General features: G+C 46.8%; 1 protein-coding gene across 1 annotated transcript in view; it reads left to right on the forward strand.

Moving 5' to 3' along the window:
- The window catches only part of WDR11 (WD repeat domain 11), a 1,001,187-nt gene that overhangs the window by 675,711 nt on the left and 308,850 nt on the right, over window positions 1-16,626 (forward strand). Inside the window, exon 15 of the mRNA XM_069611952.1 lies at window positions 2,715-2,839. Coding sequence (XP_069468053.1) covers window positions 2,715-2,839 — 125 coding nt within the window. The remainder of the gene's footprint in view (window positions 1-2,714; window positions 2,840-16,626) is intronic.

Below are 16,626 nucleotides of genomic sequence, written 5' to 3' on the forward strand. Positions count from 1 at the left end.
CATATAAGACATCCTTTCCATGCCATCTGTGGGTTCCAGTAGCTTTAGCACTTTGCTGTTTGACCTCTTGTGATCCCTTTGATCAGACTTGGCTCTAGCCCCTTGGTTTCTCTCGTACCCCTTTTCCTCACTTCCGTGTTCATAATCCAATGTCGGAGTTGGGTGTGCCTTTATCTTTACATCTCTCCCAGAGCAAATTTACCTTTGCATTCCTCAAATGTTAGTGGGACTGTCTCCTTGTACAGCTGCTCTAGTCTCTGCTTTCCCATTGCCTCCCAGGGTATTTTACCCTGATAAGCCACCATATTTGGTTTTCTCCAAAGAGAAGCTGGCGGTGAGAGTGGGGCTGTCTTTCCTTATGGAAGTGGTCTCTGATTTCCATCTCTCTCAAAAGATCCATCTTCCTGTCATTTTCCCTCTGCGTCATATTTACAAAGCAGAGAAATTATTTAATTGGCTGGATGCTGTGCAGGCCCTCAAATTCTACATCTCGCGGTCGAGATGTGCCAAGAAAGATGACCAACTTTTTGTTGGTCATGCTAGTGCCCTTGCTGGCAGGGCTGTGTCTAAACAGACATTATCTTCATCTCAAAATGCTATGATCTGACTAGTAAGGAGGTCCCTGAGGGTCTCAGGCCTCACTGCACCAGAGGGTTGTCCTCCACCTCGGGGCGTGGAGTCCTGGTTCTGGTTATTTGTCAAGAGGCTATGTTGTCTACTTTACACAGGTTACTGCTTGGATTCTATATCTGGTCAGGATGCTCATTTCGGCAGGGCAGTCCTTCAGAGTAATCTGGTTTAGGTGGTGTCTTTACTCTCCCCCCAGCCCTCCCCTCAGGATCTACGTACTGCTTTGGGAGTCTATCAAAGATGAGGAATCTGTGGGAGGAAAGAATCCAAATGAAACATAAATGACTTACCTCTCTGTAATGTTCTTTTACTGATCTATGTTGCTCCCACAGATTCCTTGTTCCTCTCCCTACCTGCCCCTCTGGGTGGATAGCTTGTACACCTTAGTTCTACAGTCCTTCAGCGGCAGAGTGCTAGGGAAAAAGAATAGAACTGAAGGCACAGGGCGCGGTGCATCTATATGTACTGGCCCTGATGTCATGTCTGGCGTGGGGTGTGTAGAGGCGTCGGGCGCAGCCAATTCAGTGCCGCGCTGCTACCCCTGGAGGCAGACATGTTTCAGAGGAGCAGCTGTGCTTGGAGATAGATATCAAAGAGGAGGAACCTCTGAAAAGAACATCCCTCTGAAAGGACATGACCGAGAGGTGAGTCATTTGGTCTTCTTGCAGAAATGTTGCAACTTCACTATAGATAATGGGTCATCTATATAGTTAAATTATGAAAGTGCCAGAAGTGTCCTGACAAGGTCTGTGATCCAGCTGACAGCGTGTTTAAGTTCCAGGTGTTATCATGTCATACAATATATTGTGAATATGCAAATCCAACAATCACAAGGGGGGCGGCCGTACAAGATAAAGAAGTAAAGCTAAAAGTAAGGTGAAGGGTGAGGTCATGACGCACATAGAGCACACCTACATTACGCCTAGTGCACCACACGTTCGGAAATAGGACACTGCACAGGGAAGAACACGTGCAAAAACACAGACGTTAATTGTATTTTTTATTTGTAGGGATAGGTAAACATGGCTGCAACAATGAAAAGTACACGTGCAACATTTTTCTAGTTTGTTTAAATGTAACTTAGAAGTGTAGGTAGTTTAAGGGTTAGGTATATTAATGAATAACAATTTGGCCATATTTTAATAGGCCCAGGGCAGACTAGACCGAAGCCATTTTTTAGTTCTGAAAGGCCGCAGCTCACTGTGAAATTCTGCTGACACTTGCATAAATGCTAGATCAGCTCACCAAGGGTGAGACACCAAGAAGCCCATAGTAGCTAATTAATTGTTGCAGAAGGAAAGGTTTCTCCTGGGAAGAGAACTGCAGCTGAATACAGGTGCAGCCCCACACAATAATTTGAAGGTCATTGGGCTGGGTATCAAGGGCCCAGGCAGCGAGCACTATCGTAAAAGAGAATTAAATAGAGGACATTTGGTTTCACCAACAGTGTCCTGCACAGTTTTTTCTATCTAGAGCTGGTACGATGGAGACTGGGAGAGAGCAGGTGCACAGGGTGCGACGGAAGAGGGGAACTAATCAGAGGGCTGGGATATTGTGTTGCAGAATCTGCAACAATGCCTCTGACCTTGCTGCTATTCCCTCATAATTCCATTGGGTATATTCGGTGTGATGATGTCTCCAACGAAGGGGTCCAATATGCTTTGAGGGATTTATCAACCTGTACCTTAGCTGATAATAATAATAATGTAATTGAGGGGAGCAATGCTTAAGGGTCATGCCATCATGTAATGTATATGAACCTATAGGGGCCCTGTGATGACCCACAAATTATGTATTGGTACATAACCAAAATTGTAACGATTGACAAATTATGCCAATATAAGCTTTCCTTGAGTTGAGTATGTATTACAGTTCAGGTCCACAGAGCTGTTTGTTCTCCCAGTCGATTTTTCATAAAGCTGGGCTTTTTCTTGCACAGTGTGCTCTTCTTGGATTACTTTTGTATCTTTCTTGGATCCCCCTGGAGACCCGTGTTCTACAGCATGAATGAGGGATGTTCTCATGGTTCTTCATTCCTTTTCATGTTTCACTCATTGCTTCTCTTTATCTTCCTTCTCTTGCAGGAATGGTCTCCATCTCACAATCTGAAGAGTTTAAGGAAGAAGCAGCTGGCAGCCCGTGAAGCCATGGCAAGGCAGACTGTCTCATCCGACACAGAGCTCAGCTGCGTGGAGACTTCCATGATTAGGTAATGGACATTCCCTTTTGAAAGAGACAGGCCAAGAGATAGAGACGGGGACGGGGCCAAGAGACGGGGACGGGGCCAAGAGACGGGGACGGGGCCAAGAGACGGGGACGGGGCCAAGAGACGGGGACGGGGCCAAGAGACGGGGACGGGGCCAAGAGACGGGGACGGGGCCAAGAGACAGGGACGGGGCCAAGAGACAGGGACGGGGCCAAGAGACAGGGACGGGGCCAAGAGACAGGGACGGGGCCAAGAGACAGGGACGGGGCCAAGAGACAGGGACGGGGCCAAGAGACAGGGACGGGGCCAAGAGACAGGGACGGGGCCAAGAGACAGGGACGGGGCCAAGAGACAGGGACAGGGACGGGGCCAAGAGACAGGGACAGGGACGGGGCCAAGAGACAGGGACAGGGACGGGGCCAAGAGACAGGGACAGGGACGGGGCCAAGAGACCGGGACAGGGACGGGGCCAAGAGACCGGGACAGGGACGGGGCCAAGAGACCGGGACAGGGACGGGGCCAAGAGACCGGGACAGGGACGGGGCCAAGAGATCGGGACAGGGACGGGGCTAAGAGACAGGGACGGGGCCAAGAGACAGGGACGGGGCGGCTGGCTGAGGACAGGGAGTCTGGCTAAGGGGGACAGGGATGGGCCAAGAGACGGGGAGGCTGGCCGGGAGACGGGGAGGCTGGCTGAGGACAAGGAGTCTGGCTAAGGGGGACAGGGACGGGCCAAGAGACAGGGCCGAGAGACAGGGAGGCAGGCCGGGAGATGGCAGGGAGACGGACCAAAAGATGCACAGACATGCGGGAAGGTGCACATACGCAACAACACACAGGAAGGAGCATAGACGCACAGACACGCAGGAAGGAGCACAGGCGCCCAGCCACGCGGGAAGGCGCACAGACACAAAGGACTCTGCTGTTTTAAAGTGAAGGCAGTTGGAGCCTGCCATTCAGGAAGCTCAACAGGAAGATACTGTCAAATGTAGAGACGTTGAGTACACAAGACTTGATGCAGAAAGGCAGAACCAAACTTCTCAGTTAGCTGGAAAGGAAAAGGAGAAGGATGTCTGAGAGAAAGAGTTTTTTGAGAAATAGCTTGCCTTTCGACTTGAGATGAAGAGTTTAAAAAGTTGGAAATTTGGTTGGCTGGGTAACAGTCCTATGTCCACCTAAGAGTTCTAGTGCAGATTCCCCAGCTAAGCCCAAATCTCCCAGGGTAAGTACCTATTTTATGCAGAATGATGGTACCTTTGTAATAGCATGCATTGTGTGTGATGTATCTGGGAAGGCCCAGGGTTCTTGTCTGCTTGGCCTTGTCCCACACAGCGGGAGGGATTCTATTCTTATATTGCTTTAAGGAGAGAAACAGAAGTATGAATGCATAAAAGATGCTCTCATGGGAGGTTTGGCAAGACTCCCACTCAGTGTTTGAAGTGTTTTAGGATTGTATCATTTGTTCCTACCACACCTATTTGTGGTGCCGGCGTGGGATTTGAATTTAGTGTGGACATTCCTTATGGGTGCCATTGCATTGCTGATATATTTCGCACCTTTATGGTGATTTTCCCAGTTACCCTCACTTCTGCGAGATGGGCGAGTGAGCTTCAGGGTTTATCTGTTAAACCTCTCAGTTTGTAGAGTGAAACCTTCCTTCTTCCCAAAGACAGCCTCTGACTTCCATTCCTCTCAAAAGATCCATATTCCAGTGTTTTTACCACCGCTTCATCCTTCCAAGGCGTAAGAGCAATTCCATTGGCTGTATCTAGTGCAGGCTCTTAGCTACTACCAATCTCGGATGAGGAACGTCATGAAAGATGACCAGCTTTTTGTTGGGCATGCTGGTGCCCTTGCTGGCAGGGCTGGGACCAAACACACCCTGTCAAATTATTTCATTCTCACCATCTCTGAATGCTATGCTCTGCTGGGAAGGATCCGTCTGAAGGTCTCAGAGCTCATTCTACTAAAGTCCTGACTGCCACATCTACGCTACATGTGCGGGGGGAGATCAGGAGGTCCCTGCCTTGGACATGCGTGAAGTGGCTATGTGGACTTCTCTGCAAATCTTCTTAAATTCCCTTTTTGCACAGTTAGCAGGTTTCAGCAGACTGGTCCTGCAGAGTTTTATGGTTTTGATGGTGTCCTTTTGCTCTCCTCCCTCCTCCACACCCACTTACTGCTATGGGAATCTTTCATAGATCCGTGGGAAGAAACAATCCATTAGAAGAACAACATATTTACCTTTTGGTAATGTTATTTCTGATCAATGACCCTCCCACAGATTCTTCTTCGCCCTCCCAAACTGCCCTTCTTGACCGAGAGCTAATACACCTTCATATATTCTGAGGTACCTCTGCAACAGATTGCTAGGGGAAAAGGGAAGAACTGAGGTGATGTACTGGCCCTGACATAGCCAATGCTTGGTGCGTAAAGGCATCGGGGGCTGTCGACGTGGAGTGCGCTGCGTCCCTGGGTGGTGGACAACATTACCAAAGTTAAGCCATTTGTTCACCAGCTGGCATGTGACACTGCGGGTCCACCATAAGTACAATCCTTCGACTTCTCACAAGTCTGAAGAGACTAAGAAGCTTCACACTAATGTTAAACCTCCACATCCCAAAGAGGTCTCGAAGCATTGGAGGTTGAGCCATCCAGGAGGGGTGGTTCTTCTGAGGCTAGTGTATGATCTGATGTAAAGCAGAATACTGGTGGAAAGCCGTGGATTCATATAATCTCAGGTATCTTTTAGGATTGTAGAAAGGCTCAAAACATGCCTCCAGTTGCAAAAGTCCCAGTAATGGAGATACAAGCTTTGAGTTTGGCCTGTTTCATTGAAGAGAAACAAGTGGCTGTATTTTCATTCAGTCTTAGTGGTGCTTGGGGCCAGGGTGGTGGACTCTGCTGTAGGTGAGGATATCCCCCAAAACACCAGAAAGTACCTCAGGCTCGTGTGTGTACATTGTCAGAAGACTAGCACACTCCGATTCAGGGGCCAGTATGACCATGTAGACATCGGATGGGTGAAACCTGAAGACAGGAAACCAGGTCCAACTAGAATCGCACATAATGCCTTTTGTCAATTCAAATTGGGAACAAGGCTATAACCATTGCTGTGAAGATTGATACTAATGCCCCAGCAATGATGTTGCTTGGGAAGGAATTCAAGGACCAAGGATTGCCAAATACCATCCACCTGCCTGCTGTGGCTAACAGAAGGCTATGTCACACTGTCTAAGGGCCGTGCCCTTGTGAAGACTGTTTAATTAACCAATGGTCAAAGGAACGGGAAGTGGGGGTCCTGCTTGAAACACACACATATGACTTGTCATGTGTGTGAAATGTCTGGTAAGGTAGGTTCAGTGTTCGCTATAGAGAGCTGAACTCTGTTACTAAGACAGAAGCTCACCCTTTAGTCAGGGCTGATGAGCTTGTGGACAAACTGTCAATCTGGAAAAGTGAATACCCTTCATTTGAATGACAGACGTAACTTGATGGCCGTAGGCCAACCGTCTTATGCACCGAATTATAGAAATATAGACTGTTATGCTTGACCAACAAGCGGCCATTTTAAACGTGGCAGAATCCCCATTTTTGCCTGTTAACCATTGCTCATTGCTTTCTATCTAAAACTGCTTTGCAGCTTGCAATTCTTGCGGTTTCTGCTTACTCTGCTCAACTGTTAACATTGTTGTCTGAATATGAAAAGGGCAAGGTTGCGGGACTGAGGAGTTCGTTGAAAACTCCTCATGAGTAGCCTAGAAAGGAATGCCCACGCTCCCTCTCTGTAGCCTTGAGGGAGAGCTGCAGGGCATTTAATCACTTCACAGCTGTCAGCCAGTCTCGTACAATGGTAGAATATGTTAGAATAAAACAGCTAAAGGCTTGAATTATGCTCTTCCTACGGCACCCCCTCGCAAAACCCTTTAGAGCGTGTCGGCTCCCAGGACACGAATAGTACCTCATAGATAGCAAAGCATGGAATGTGGCTCTTCCCCTCGTGTGCAGCTTGCTTCCAAGACCAGAACCACCGTGTTCTGTTCAACAACTAAAAGGTGCCTCCGCACTTTCCAAATTGCACGTTGTTACTAGAATAGACATCGAAAGTGTCATAATTGTCATACCCGTCGGAAATGTCCATCGTCATCCCGGGTTCAAAGAAACTTAATAAAGGAGGGTGTTAAACATGACATAGCTGATTGTATGATATGCATTTTGTATATATGTAACTGATGTACGTAATTCGCTCTCTTGCGTCCCTCGAGGTCTAGGAAACTCACGTCGCGGGGCGTGAGACCAGAATTGGCCAATTGGGACTATTTTTGCTTGCAATAAACCCTAGCATTGGGAATTTGAACCTCGTGTCTGGCGCATCTTTTTGTGTATGGTTATTACCTTGTTTCCATAGCACAAGGGACCCTTAGGGGCCCCTTTCAAGATGGCGCCCGAATAGGGACCCTCCCCTACTTGCCCCATCGTATACGTTGTAACAGAGTAAAGGCGGAAGAACGGCGAGGACGGGACGATCGAGCCGGGATCAAAAGGTGTACGGGGCGCCCTGTAGAACTGAGGAGAGATTCCTTCCGCAGATCTGCACACATCTGATCCCTGATCAACGTACCGGGCCAGAGGGCAAAGGAGGCGAGGGTCCCGAGATGAGGCAGAAGCCAGAGAAGCGCAGACACGATGTTGGGAGAGGTTGTGTTAGGACAGGCGACTTGTTTTATCAGGTGAGTCATTCCCCGATTCAAATAAAAACCTGATTTTTGGTAGAGTGTTGATTTTGCAAATTCAAACGTCCAGGTAAAGGTTTAGCTAACCAAAGGGGAAGGTTAAAGAAACATGCCTGGAGTACTGTCCACTTTAGCGGGGCTTTTCAGCTGCGGTAGACAGTCCTTGGAATATGGCCAAAGTGCACCGCCTGGGGGAACGCCGGCTTATGACATGTATGCAAAAAAAGGTGTGGGTGCGATAATATTTTGTGAAATTTGGCATAGGCAAACTAGAAAGCAACCCGACCATCAGTGGCCGATTAATGGTAGCTTTGAGATTGCGAGGATAGATAACCTAGAAATTGTGCTGATTAGGAAACAAGCGCGACCCGCAGCTTTTGAGACTGTCAAAGATTGGAGGAGGGAAGCAATGCTCCGATTTAGGAGTAGAGAGAAGCATGCGCGTAGGCACAAAACGAAGCTTGAGGTAGCAGAAGAAAAGGAGGAGGAGGAGTGGACGGCAAGTCTAAGACTGGAAGGGAGACGTGACCAAATGAACATAGAAGGAATATACCCGCAGCGGGAACTACACATAGCAGACGAATTAATTGAACATTTGTTAACTAACGGGTCGAGGCCCAAAACCAGAATCAAAACCAAACGCGCCAGTAGTGACTGCGCAGGCCCAACCAGTAGCTCTCGTACACCCTCCCGTAGCCCAAGCACTTCCCCTCACGCAAGCATTAACCCAAGCCCCACTCACAGCTCGAGCCCTCCCACAAGCGCAGACCGCGGACACACAATTTCCCAGCACCCAGGAAGGCCCTTCACAGATGCCACCTGTGTCACTTGTCCCATCCGCACCTCCCGCTCTAGAGACAGATTCAGCATCATCCGCCCCTCCCGAAGTCGAAATTGAGACCGGGGAGGCGAGAGGCGGGGCTGAAGGAACAGGATTTGGACGGGTAACTCGAAGCGCAATCAGCAAAGAAAGAAAGATTGAATTACGGCAAGAGGCAGAAATGTACATAGAAGGAAACGATGGGACGGCAGCATTGGCCACGTTGTATGGGTACTGAAGAAGCGACGAGAGACAGGTAGTGTTGGAATGCATGGGGGAAATTTTGGTGGGAGAATGGAAAAAGATACTTGGGAATTTACCGCCACAGCGATTGTTAGATTTGAATAAGTTAGCACGTAGTGAGCAAAAAGATGAGGATGTAAGAAAACATGTGCACAAACTCATTGAAGTGAAAAATGAAATGGAAGACAGATATGCTGAGATGTTTGCTACACCCGAATATAGTAGTGAGTGTATTAAGACAGGTAGGATATGCAAGAATCGTGGCGGAGAGTTTTTTCAGGTGGTACAAAGCATTTGCCGGTACTGGGACAAATAGGTGATAAACAAAGATTGCAGGTATGGGTGGGGGAAACAATGCGATGGATGTCGAACAAAAGAACGTCAGTGAAGGAAGTGAGATATGTAATGGGTACCCATTGGAGATGAGAAAAGAAGTGATGTGAACGATAGTAGGAGTGTTACTGCAGCAGGTCATTGGATACAATAGAGGTAGAGGAAATGCACAAGGCAGAGGAAATTTGAATAATATGCATGGGGTGTCATTGGGAGTAAATCAATGTGCGTACTGTAAGGAGGAAGGACACTGGCGAGCGCAATGCCCGGACCTACAGAATAGAGGTGGGTTTGGTCAGAGAAGGCCTCATAGAGGACATCAGTGGTCGAACGGCCCAAGCAGAAATAGCATGCAGCAGCAGCAGGGATATACCAATGGAGGTACTCAAAACCAATCCTATGGTCAAAACCAAGCGCAACAGAACCAGGCATTGAACCAAAGTGTTTCGAACCAAAGTCAGGGCGGGTAGGGCCAACCGAGAAATTATCAGAGTGGAGGACACCGAGGGGGAAATGGGAATATTTTTGATACACAGCCAAACACGTATTATAGCAGCAGCGGTGACTACACATCGGACAATGTGTTGTTTTCGCGATAGGACAGCCCACGGCAGGGGTCGGTTCCTGTGAATCAGAGAGGACCCTACGTAGAAATGAGAGTCGGGGAATAAGGAGCATCGTTTCCTTGTAGATACAAGGGCACATAAGTGCTCGATAGACCACCACTTGGTTCCGGAGATCCCACTGTCGGGGCAAAAGAATGTTTCTGTAGGGTTTGCAGGTACACCAGTAACTCACCCCATGTCCGAAGCTGTCCCAATTACAATAGAACCATTTACGGAACAGTGTCCATTTCTTTTGACAGAAAATTGTGGAGAAAACTTGCTAGGATTACATTTGTTGAGAAAATTGCGGGGCAGTCATACATTGTACGGCAGATGGGGTGTTCCTCACGATGTGGCCTCACGATGCACCGGTGATGGGATTTATGTCAAAAGCGTTACCAGAAGAGCTAAGTAGAGTACCAACCTGTCCGTGGGCAATGCATGATAACGATGTAGGATGCTTGAAAATAGAGCCAGCAAAAATAACTTTGAAAGAAGGTGTCACACTACCACGAATTCCCCAGTATAAAATTTCTCTTGCAGGTGAGAAGGGATTAAAAAGTATTGTTACTGACCTGGTGAGATTGGGGGTGGTTGAAGAAATTGCAGGTAGCACTTGTAACAGCCCAATTCTTCCAGTTTACAAGAAAGGAGGCAATGAAGTACCCTATCGTTTCATAATTGATCTGCGCGCATTAAACAAAGTGGTAGACCCACAATTCCCTTTGGTCCCAGATGTCACCGATACTGACAATGATACCGGCCACTGCAGAATACTTTAGTGTAGTTGATCTGAAGAACGCGTTCTTTAGCAATCCAGTGGATAAAAGCAGTAGATATCTGTTTGCGTTCACTCTAGGAGGTCAATCATTCACATTCATACGCATTCCACAAGGATACACAGAAAGCCCGAGCATTTACAGCAGAGCGCAGAGAGCAGCTAGACATGCTAGAATTACCCAAAGGTTGCGTACTCTTGCAGTACATAGATGATTTGTTATTAGCTGCTGACACAAAAGAGGTCTGCAAAGAAAATACTATATTACTATTGACACACTTAGCGACCCATGGTCACAAGGCAAGCTTGAAGAAATTCCAGTGTAATCAGAAGGAGGTGTCTTATTTGGGATACCTACTTTCGAAAGAAGGGAGAAGATTAACACCAGAACGCATAGAAAGTATTTCTAGTATGCCTATTCCAAAAACTCAAAAAGGAGTGAGAGCAGTAATAAGCATGGCCTCTTATTGTCGGCAATGGATCAGTAATTTTGTGTTGATTGTGAAGCCGATGATAAAATTGACTAAAAAGGTTGCAGAGATGCCTTTACAGTGGGATGAGGAATGTCAGAAAGCGTTTGAGCAATTGAAAGCTGCATTGTGTGCTGCGCCAGTTTTAGGCACTCCTAACTATAAAAAGATCTTTAGACTATTTGTGAGCGAGAGTGAAGGATGTGCATTGGCGGTTTTGACACAGGAACAAGGTGGAAGAAATAGGCCGTGCGGCTATTATTCTTCCGCCCTGGACCCTGTAGCGCGCGCACTACCACGATGTTTGCGATCCGTCGCAGCGGCTGCTGTGTCAGTGAAACAAACGGAAGGAATGGTATTGGGGCACACTTTAATTCTGATGGTGCCACATGCTATAGATGTTCTATTAAATAGGACACAGATGCAACACCTCACCTCAGCTAGACTGACAAGATATGAGCTCATCTTGTTTGCACCCCACATCCAAATTATGAGGTTTAGCGCATTGAATCCTGCATAATTAATGCCACTGCCCATAGCAGAAATTGGTGACAACGAATCACCACCCCATGATTGTTTAATGGTCACTGAAGAAGAAACAAAGGGAAGAATTGACTTGAGCGACATCCCACAGAAAGAGCCAGATGGGGAGTTATTTTGTGACGGCTCTTGTTTTAAATTATCTGATGGCACATCAACGGCCGCATATTTATTTATTTATTTTATTTATTTATTACATTTGTTACTCGCCCAGACCCTAGGGTATCACGGCGAAAGATACAGGAGAGTTAAACTCATTATTATACAATGTTGCAGTTACAATACAAATAATACATTTTTCTTTATACATAGATTACAAGATATCATGTAGTCAAATACCAGATTCCAATTGGTCAGTTAGCCCTTCCCATTTTGTTTCAGCCTTATTTGCAGTATTGCGGCTGCCCTAAGCAGTGTAGTTGGTCATGGGAGGGTAGGGCTTGAGCGGTTAATATTTATTGAATAACCAGGTTTTCAATGCTTTTTTGAATTTTCGCAAGGAATCCTCGTTTTTGATACTCTGAGGTAGTGCGTTCCAGTGCGAAGGGGCTAGAACTTTGGAACTACTTCCTCCTGCTCTGCTGTATTTGTATTGAGGAACTTCTAGGAGGGCCAGATTATTAGATCTCAGCGACCTACATGACATTTTTTTTTAATGGAGTTGTTGAGGTAGCTGGGCGCTTTGTTGGTGGTACATTTGTAGACGATACTAAGGGTTTTGAATATGATCCTTGCTTCAATTGGTAGCCAGTGGTTTTCTCTAGTGCTGGATATATGTTCAGATTTCTTTATCCCTAAAGCCGCTCTGAGGGCTTTATTCTGTAGTAATTGGATTTTGTTTAAATTTGTTTTGGAAGTTCCTAGGAAGAGGACGTTACAGTAATCTAGTTTTGTTAGGATTAGGGCTCTAGCCAGGGTGATGCAATTTACAGGATTGAGAAATTGGCAACTGAGTGCAATAAGTTTTGCTGTGTAGGCTGTGGACGAGGAAAGGGCTGCTATTTGTTTATGCATGGAGAGGTTGGCGTCAATGTAGACACCTAACGTTTTGACTTGTTTAAGTACTGGGATCCGGGTACCGTCGATATTAATGTGAGAGTAGTCCGGGTGGAGGGTGCTTATTCTTTTTTGGGAGCCCACAATGAGGACCTCCGTTTTCACATCATTTAGGCAGAGACTGTTCAGGGCCATCCAGTTTTGGATTATGGAGTAAACTTTATTAATGGTGAGGGTGTCTTGGGTGTAGTCGCCTGTAATAGGGATGAGGATCTGTGTGTCATCTGCGAACTTGGTGTAAATGACACCCATATCGTCTAAGGCTGAGAATAAAAGTTTAGTATATGCATTATAGAGGGTGGGGGAGAGGCAGGATACCTGGGGGACTCCAATGGGTACTATTATGGGGTCTGCTGCAAAGTTTCCGATGGCAACTCTGGATGTACGGTCAGTGAGAAAGGATTTGATCCAGTGTGTGGCGTTGTTGGAAAGATTAAAATCTGTTTTTAGAGTGTTGCATAGTTTGTCATGATCTACCAAGTCGAATGCTGCTGTTAGGTCCAGTAGCAGTAGTGTGGCTAGTTTGCCTGAATCTCTAATAGTCTATTTGGATTTTAAGATCCAGGAGGGCTGTCTCAGTGCTGCGATTAGGCCTAAAGCCTGATTGTCTGGCTCCTAGCAGGTTATTTTGTTCTAGGTGAGTTTGTAGTTGGTTGTAAGCTATTTTATCAATGATTTTAAGTAAGAATGGGACAGTCGTTATGGGCCGGTAGTTTGTGGGCACTAGTGGGTCTAGTGTAGGCTTTTTTAGTAGAGGGGTGACCCAAGCCGCTTTAATGCTGACTGGGACCTGATTTGTGGAGAAGGGGGTATTTACAAAGTTAGTGATTATAGGCGTGATTGCACCATTCTATACTTGGTTTGACTGGGTTAATTATGGGGATCGGATTCTCCAGCTCCTTGAGTATGGTAAATAGCTCTTTGCTATCGGAGGCTGCATTACTATTTCTAGTATTGAAGGCATCTGCTTTATGGGCGATGATGGCTGATTTATAGGTTTTGTTTGCAGAGTTGAATTCTTCCAGAGCTTCTGGGGTGTGGTTTTTCTTTAGGCGGTATTCAAGCGATCTTTTGATCCGTCTAAGAGAGACTAATTCCTTGTTGAACCAAAAGGAGGACTTTTTGTCTTTATGTTTGGTTTTGTTAACGCAGGGTGCTAGGGCGTCAATTGTACTGGTAAAACAGTTATGGTAATGGTTGGCAGTAATAATATTGTTATTGAGGGTATTGGCTAATAGGGGGTTGATGTTTTCTGCTGTGAGTTTGCAGATGTTTCTTGTTACATAGGATTCTTCAACAACAGTTTTCGTTAAGTCTGGTTTTTTGCACAGGATAGTGAAATTTATGCAATGATGGTCTGACCAGGGTACCGGAGTGATGGAGTATATGGATACTGTAGTGTTAAGATGTAGTATCCAGTCTAGTGACCTCCCTTTTGTATGGGTAGGGGCGTTCACGAGTTGCGTGAAAGCCATGTCTTTAAGTGCACTGTGTAGTGCATTTGCTTTGTGGTCTTGGGGGTCGTTAAATCCTAGATTCATGTCCCCTAGGACTAGGCATTTTGTGTTTGGTTTAATAAGTGGCGTTAACAATAGTGGTATGTCTAATTCTGGTTGAGATATGGTGTTAGGTGCTCTGAAATGGTTATTATGTTTATAGTGGTTTTGTGGTCCGTAGCTAGTTTAGCTAGCAGGACTTCGTAGCCGACTGGGCTCTCAATAGGGCTGGTTCTTATTTTGAGATGGGCTTTAGAGATAATGGCTACTCCCCCACCTATGCAATTACTACCCTAGAGAGTGTTGTAGAAAGCAGAAGAATCCCCTACAATTCGGCACAAGCCGCAGAAATAATAGCACTGACCCGAGCCTGTGAACTCTCTGAGAATTTGAACGTGAATATTTATACTGACAGCCAGTACGCCTTTGGCGTGGTTCATAATTTTGGCCGACTTTGGGCTGAGAGGGGTTTCTTGACATCACATGGGGCCAGGATTCAGCATGGCCCTTTGATTGTGCGATTGTTGTCTGCACTCATGTTTCCAAAGCGCCTAGCTATAGTGAAGTGCGAGGCGCATAAAAAGGTAACATGTAAAGTGGGAGAGGGAAACACATTTGCAGACAGGATTGCGAAGCAAACAGTCACAGATTTGGGAAATAAAATGATGACAGTACAGACTGAGGAAGTACCTTGTATGATGGAGAATGGAGTTGCCACAGTCAAAGAAATGCAGGCTGAGGCCACAACCAAAAAGATTCAGGGGTGGGCTGAGGGCTCTGCTGAGTTAGATTTGGAGGGATGTTGGGTGGACAAAGAGACCAAAAACTGGATGTTGCCAAATTGTTACGTAACCGCAATGGTTACAATGGCGCATAGCCCTACCCACATTTGCGCGAAGAAGATGGTACAGCATTTATCCACAGTATGGAAAAATGAGCAGATAAAAAAGAATGCAGAAAGGCTAGTGCAGAATTGTATTACGTGCCTGCAACACAATGTAGGGAAGGGAACCGTGACTCCAGTAGGTAGTTTCGGCCCACCCTCTATGCCATTTGAGGTGATCCATTTTGATTTCATAGAAATGGAAAGGTGCCAGAACTACAAATATGTGTTAATGGTGATTTGTGCATTCAGAAAGTGGGTGGAGGCATATCCTTTAAAAGACTGTACTGCCATGTCAACGGCAAAAGTAATGTTGAAGGAATATTTCTCCCGGTTTGGGTTGCCCCGTGTCCTGTGGTCAGACAACGGCCCACACTTTGTGGGCGCAGTAGTGCTACAGATCTGTGCAGGTCTGCAGATAGAGAAGAGATTCCACAGTTCCAGTCATCCCAATTCTGCCGGGCTTGTGGAGAGACATAACGGAATCTTAAAGTCAAAGATAGCTAAAATCTGCGCTGGGAGCAAGTTGAGTTGGGTGGATGCATTACCCCTAGCGCTATTGTGCATGCGCACGTCTGTGCAGGCTAAGACTGGGCCCCCCCCCCCCCAATGAAATTATAATGGGGAGACCGGCAAATGTGTGGTGCGCACCGCAGCCCAAAAGATTATGTGAGGTCGAGCATCCTATGTTAAGCACGTACTGTGGCCTTTTAATGCAGAAATTGCGTTTGATTCATCAGCAGGTGCAGGAGGCGTTACCAGTGCGATATACCGGACCGGGGCACTCGCTGGAGCCTGGAAGTTGGGTCTTAATAAAGAACTTTGAGCGGAAGACAGCATTAGCACCCAGTGGCGCGGCCCCTACCAAGTACTTTTGGCAACGCAAACGGCCATCCGAGTAGACGGACGGAAGGCATGGATCCACGCAACACATGCCAAAAGATTCCCAGGACTGCTGACAACTTCCGACGACCAGAGAAAGGAAACTGTCTCGGAAACGAAAGAAACCGTTGCCAGTCCATTGCCACAGCATCATCCTGAGCGAGAAGTGAAAGTTGAAACAAAGCCCAAGCAAGAAGTGTAACTCGAAACAGAGTCTGAGGAGGCTGCCAGTAAGGGGAGAGGGCGAAAAGTGCCCCAACGTTGCCCAGCAGAAACAACATCACTGCCGAGCGACACAAACCCTGCATTGCAAACACGAGCAGAAACAACACGTGTACCGCTTTGGCGCCCACCAGTTTCTACAAATGCACCAAAGCCAAAGAAAGAAACTACATCATTGCCACGGCGCTCATCGCTACCCATCATTGTGCCGCAGGCTGACACTGAGCTTGATACTGGAAGTACAACGGCACTATTCACGGATCATACAATACCAGGAGTGAACCAGTATAATTTGCGGCCTCGACAGGCAAAGTGATCCACAGATCTTTGGTGCTTTTCTTTTGCCTTTGGTTCCACTCACGGACGGAGTAGGAGCCAGGGGCGCAGAGGAGAGAAGTGTGAGAGTTGTGCAAGTCGGACAATTCAAGACTCACGGCTCCTCGGTGCGCTTATAAAAGTACATGTGTCCTAAACCGGAGCGGGACAAGCTGGATGCACATAGTACTCTATCAATAAAGAACTGCTCAGAAATCATCTGAGCAGTGGGAGAAAGAACAACTAATCTTGCTCGGAGTGGATAGGTGATCTAGGCTGTGAAAGGGCTGGCAGAATTGAACTGTGACATTTTTCGTTGAACTTTTCTGGCATCAAGAACGAGAGATATTTGCGATGAACTTTGCCAGCAAGAAGAAGGACAATGAAGAACAAATCAAGACCGGTTTGAGCCTC

This window comes from Ambystoma mexicanum, chromosome 8 (assembly GCF_040938575.1).
Source record: "Ambystoma mexicanum isolate Mex_15411 chromosome 8, UKY_AmexF1_1, whole genome shotgun sequence".
Lineage (NCBI taxonomy): Eukaryota > Metazoa > Chordata > Amphibia > Caudata > Ambystomatidae > Ambystoma > Ambystoma mexicanum.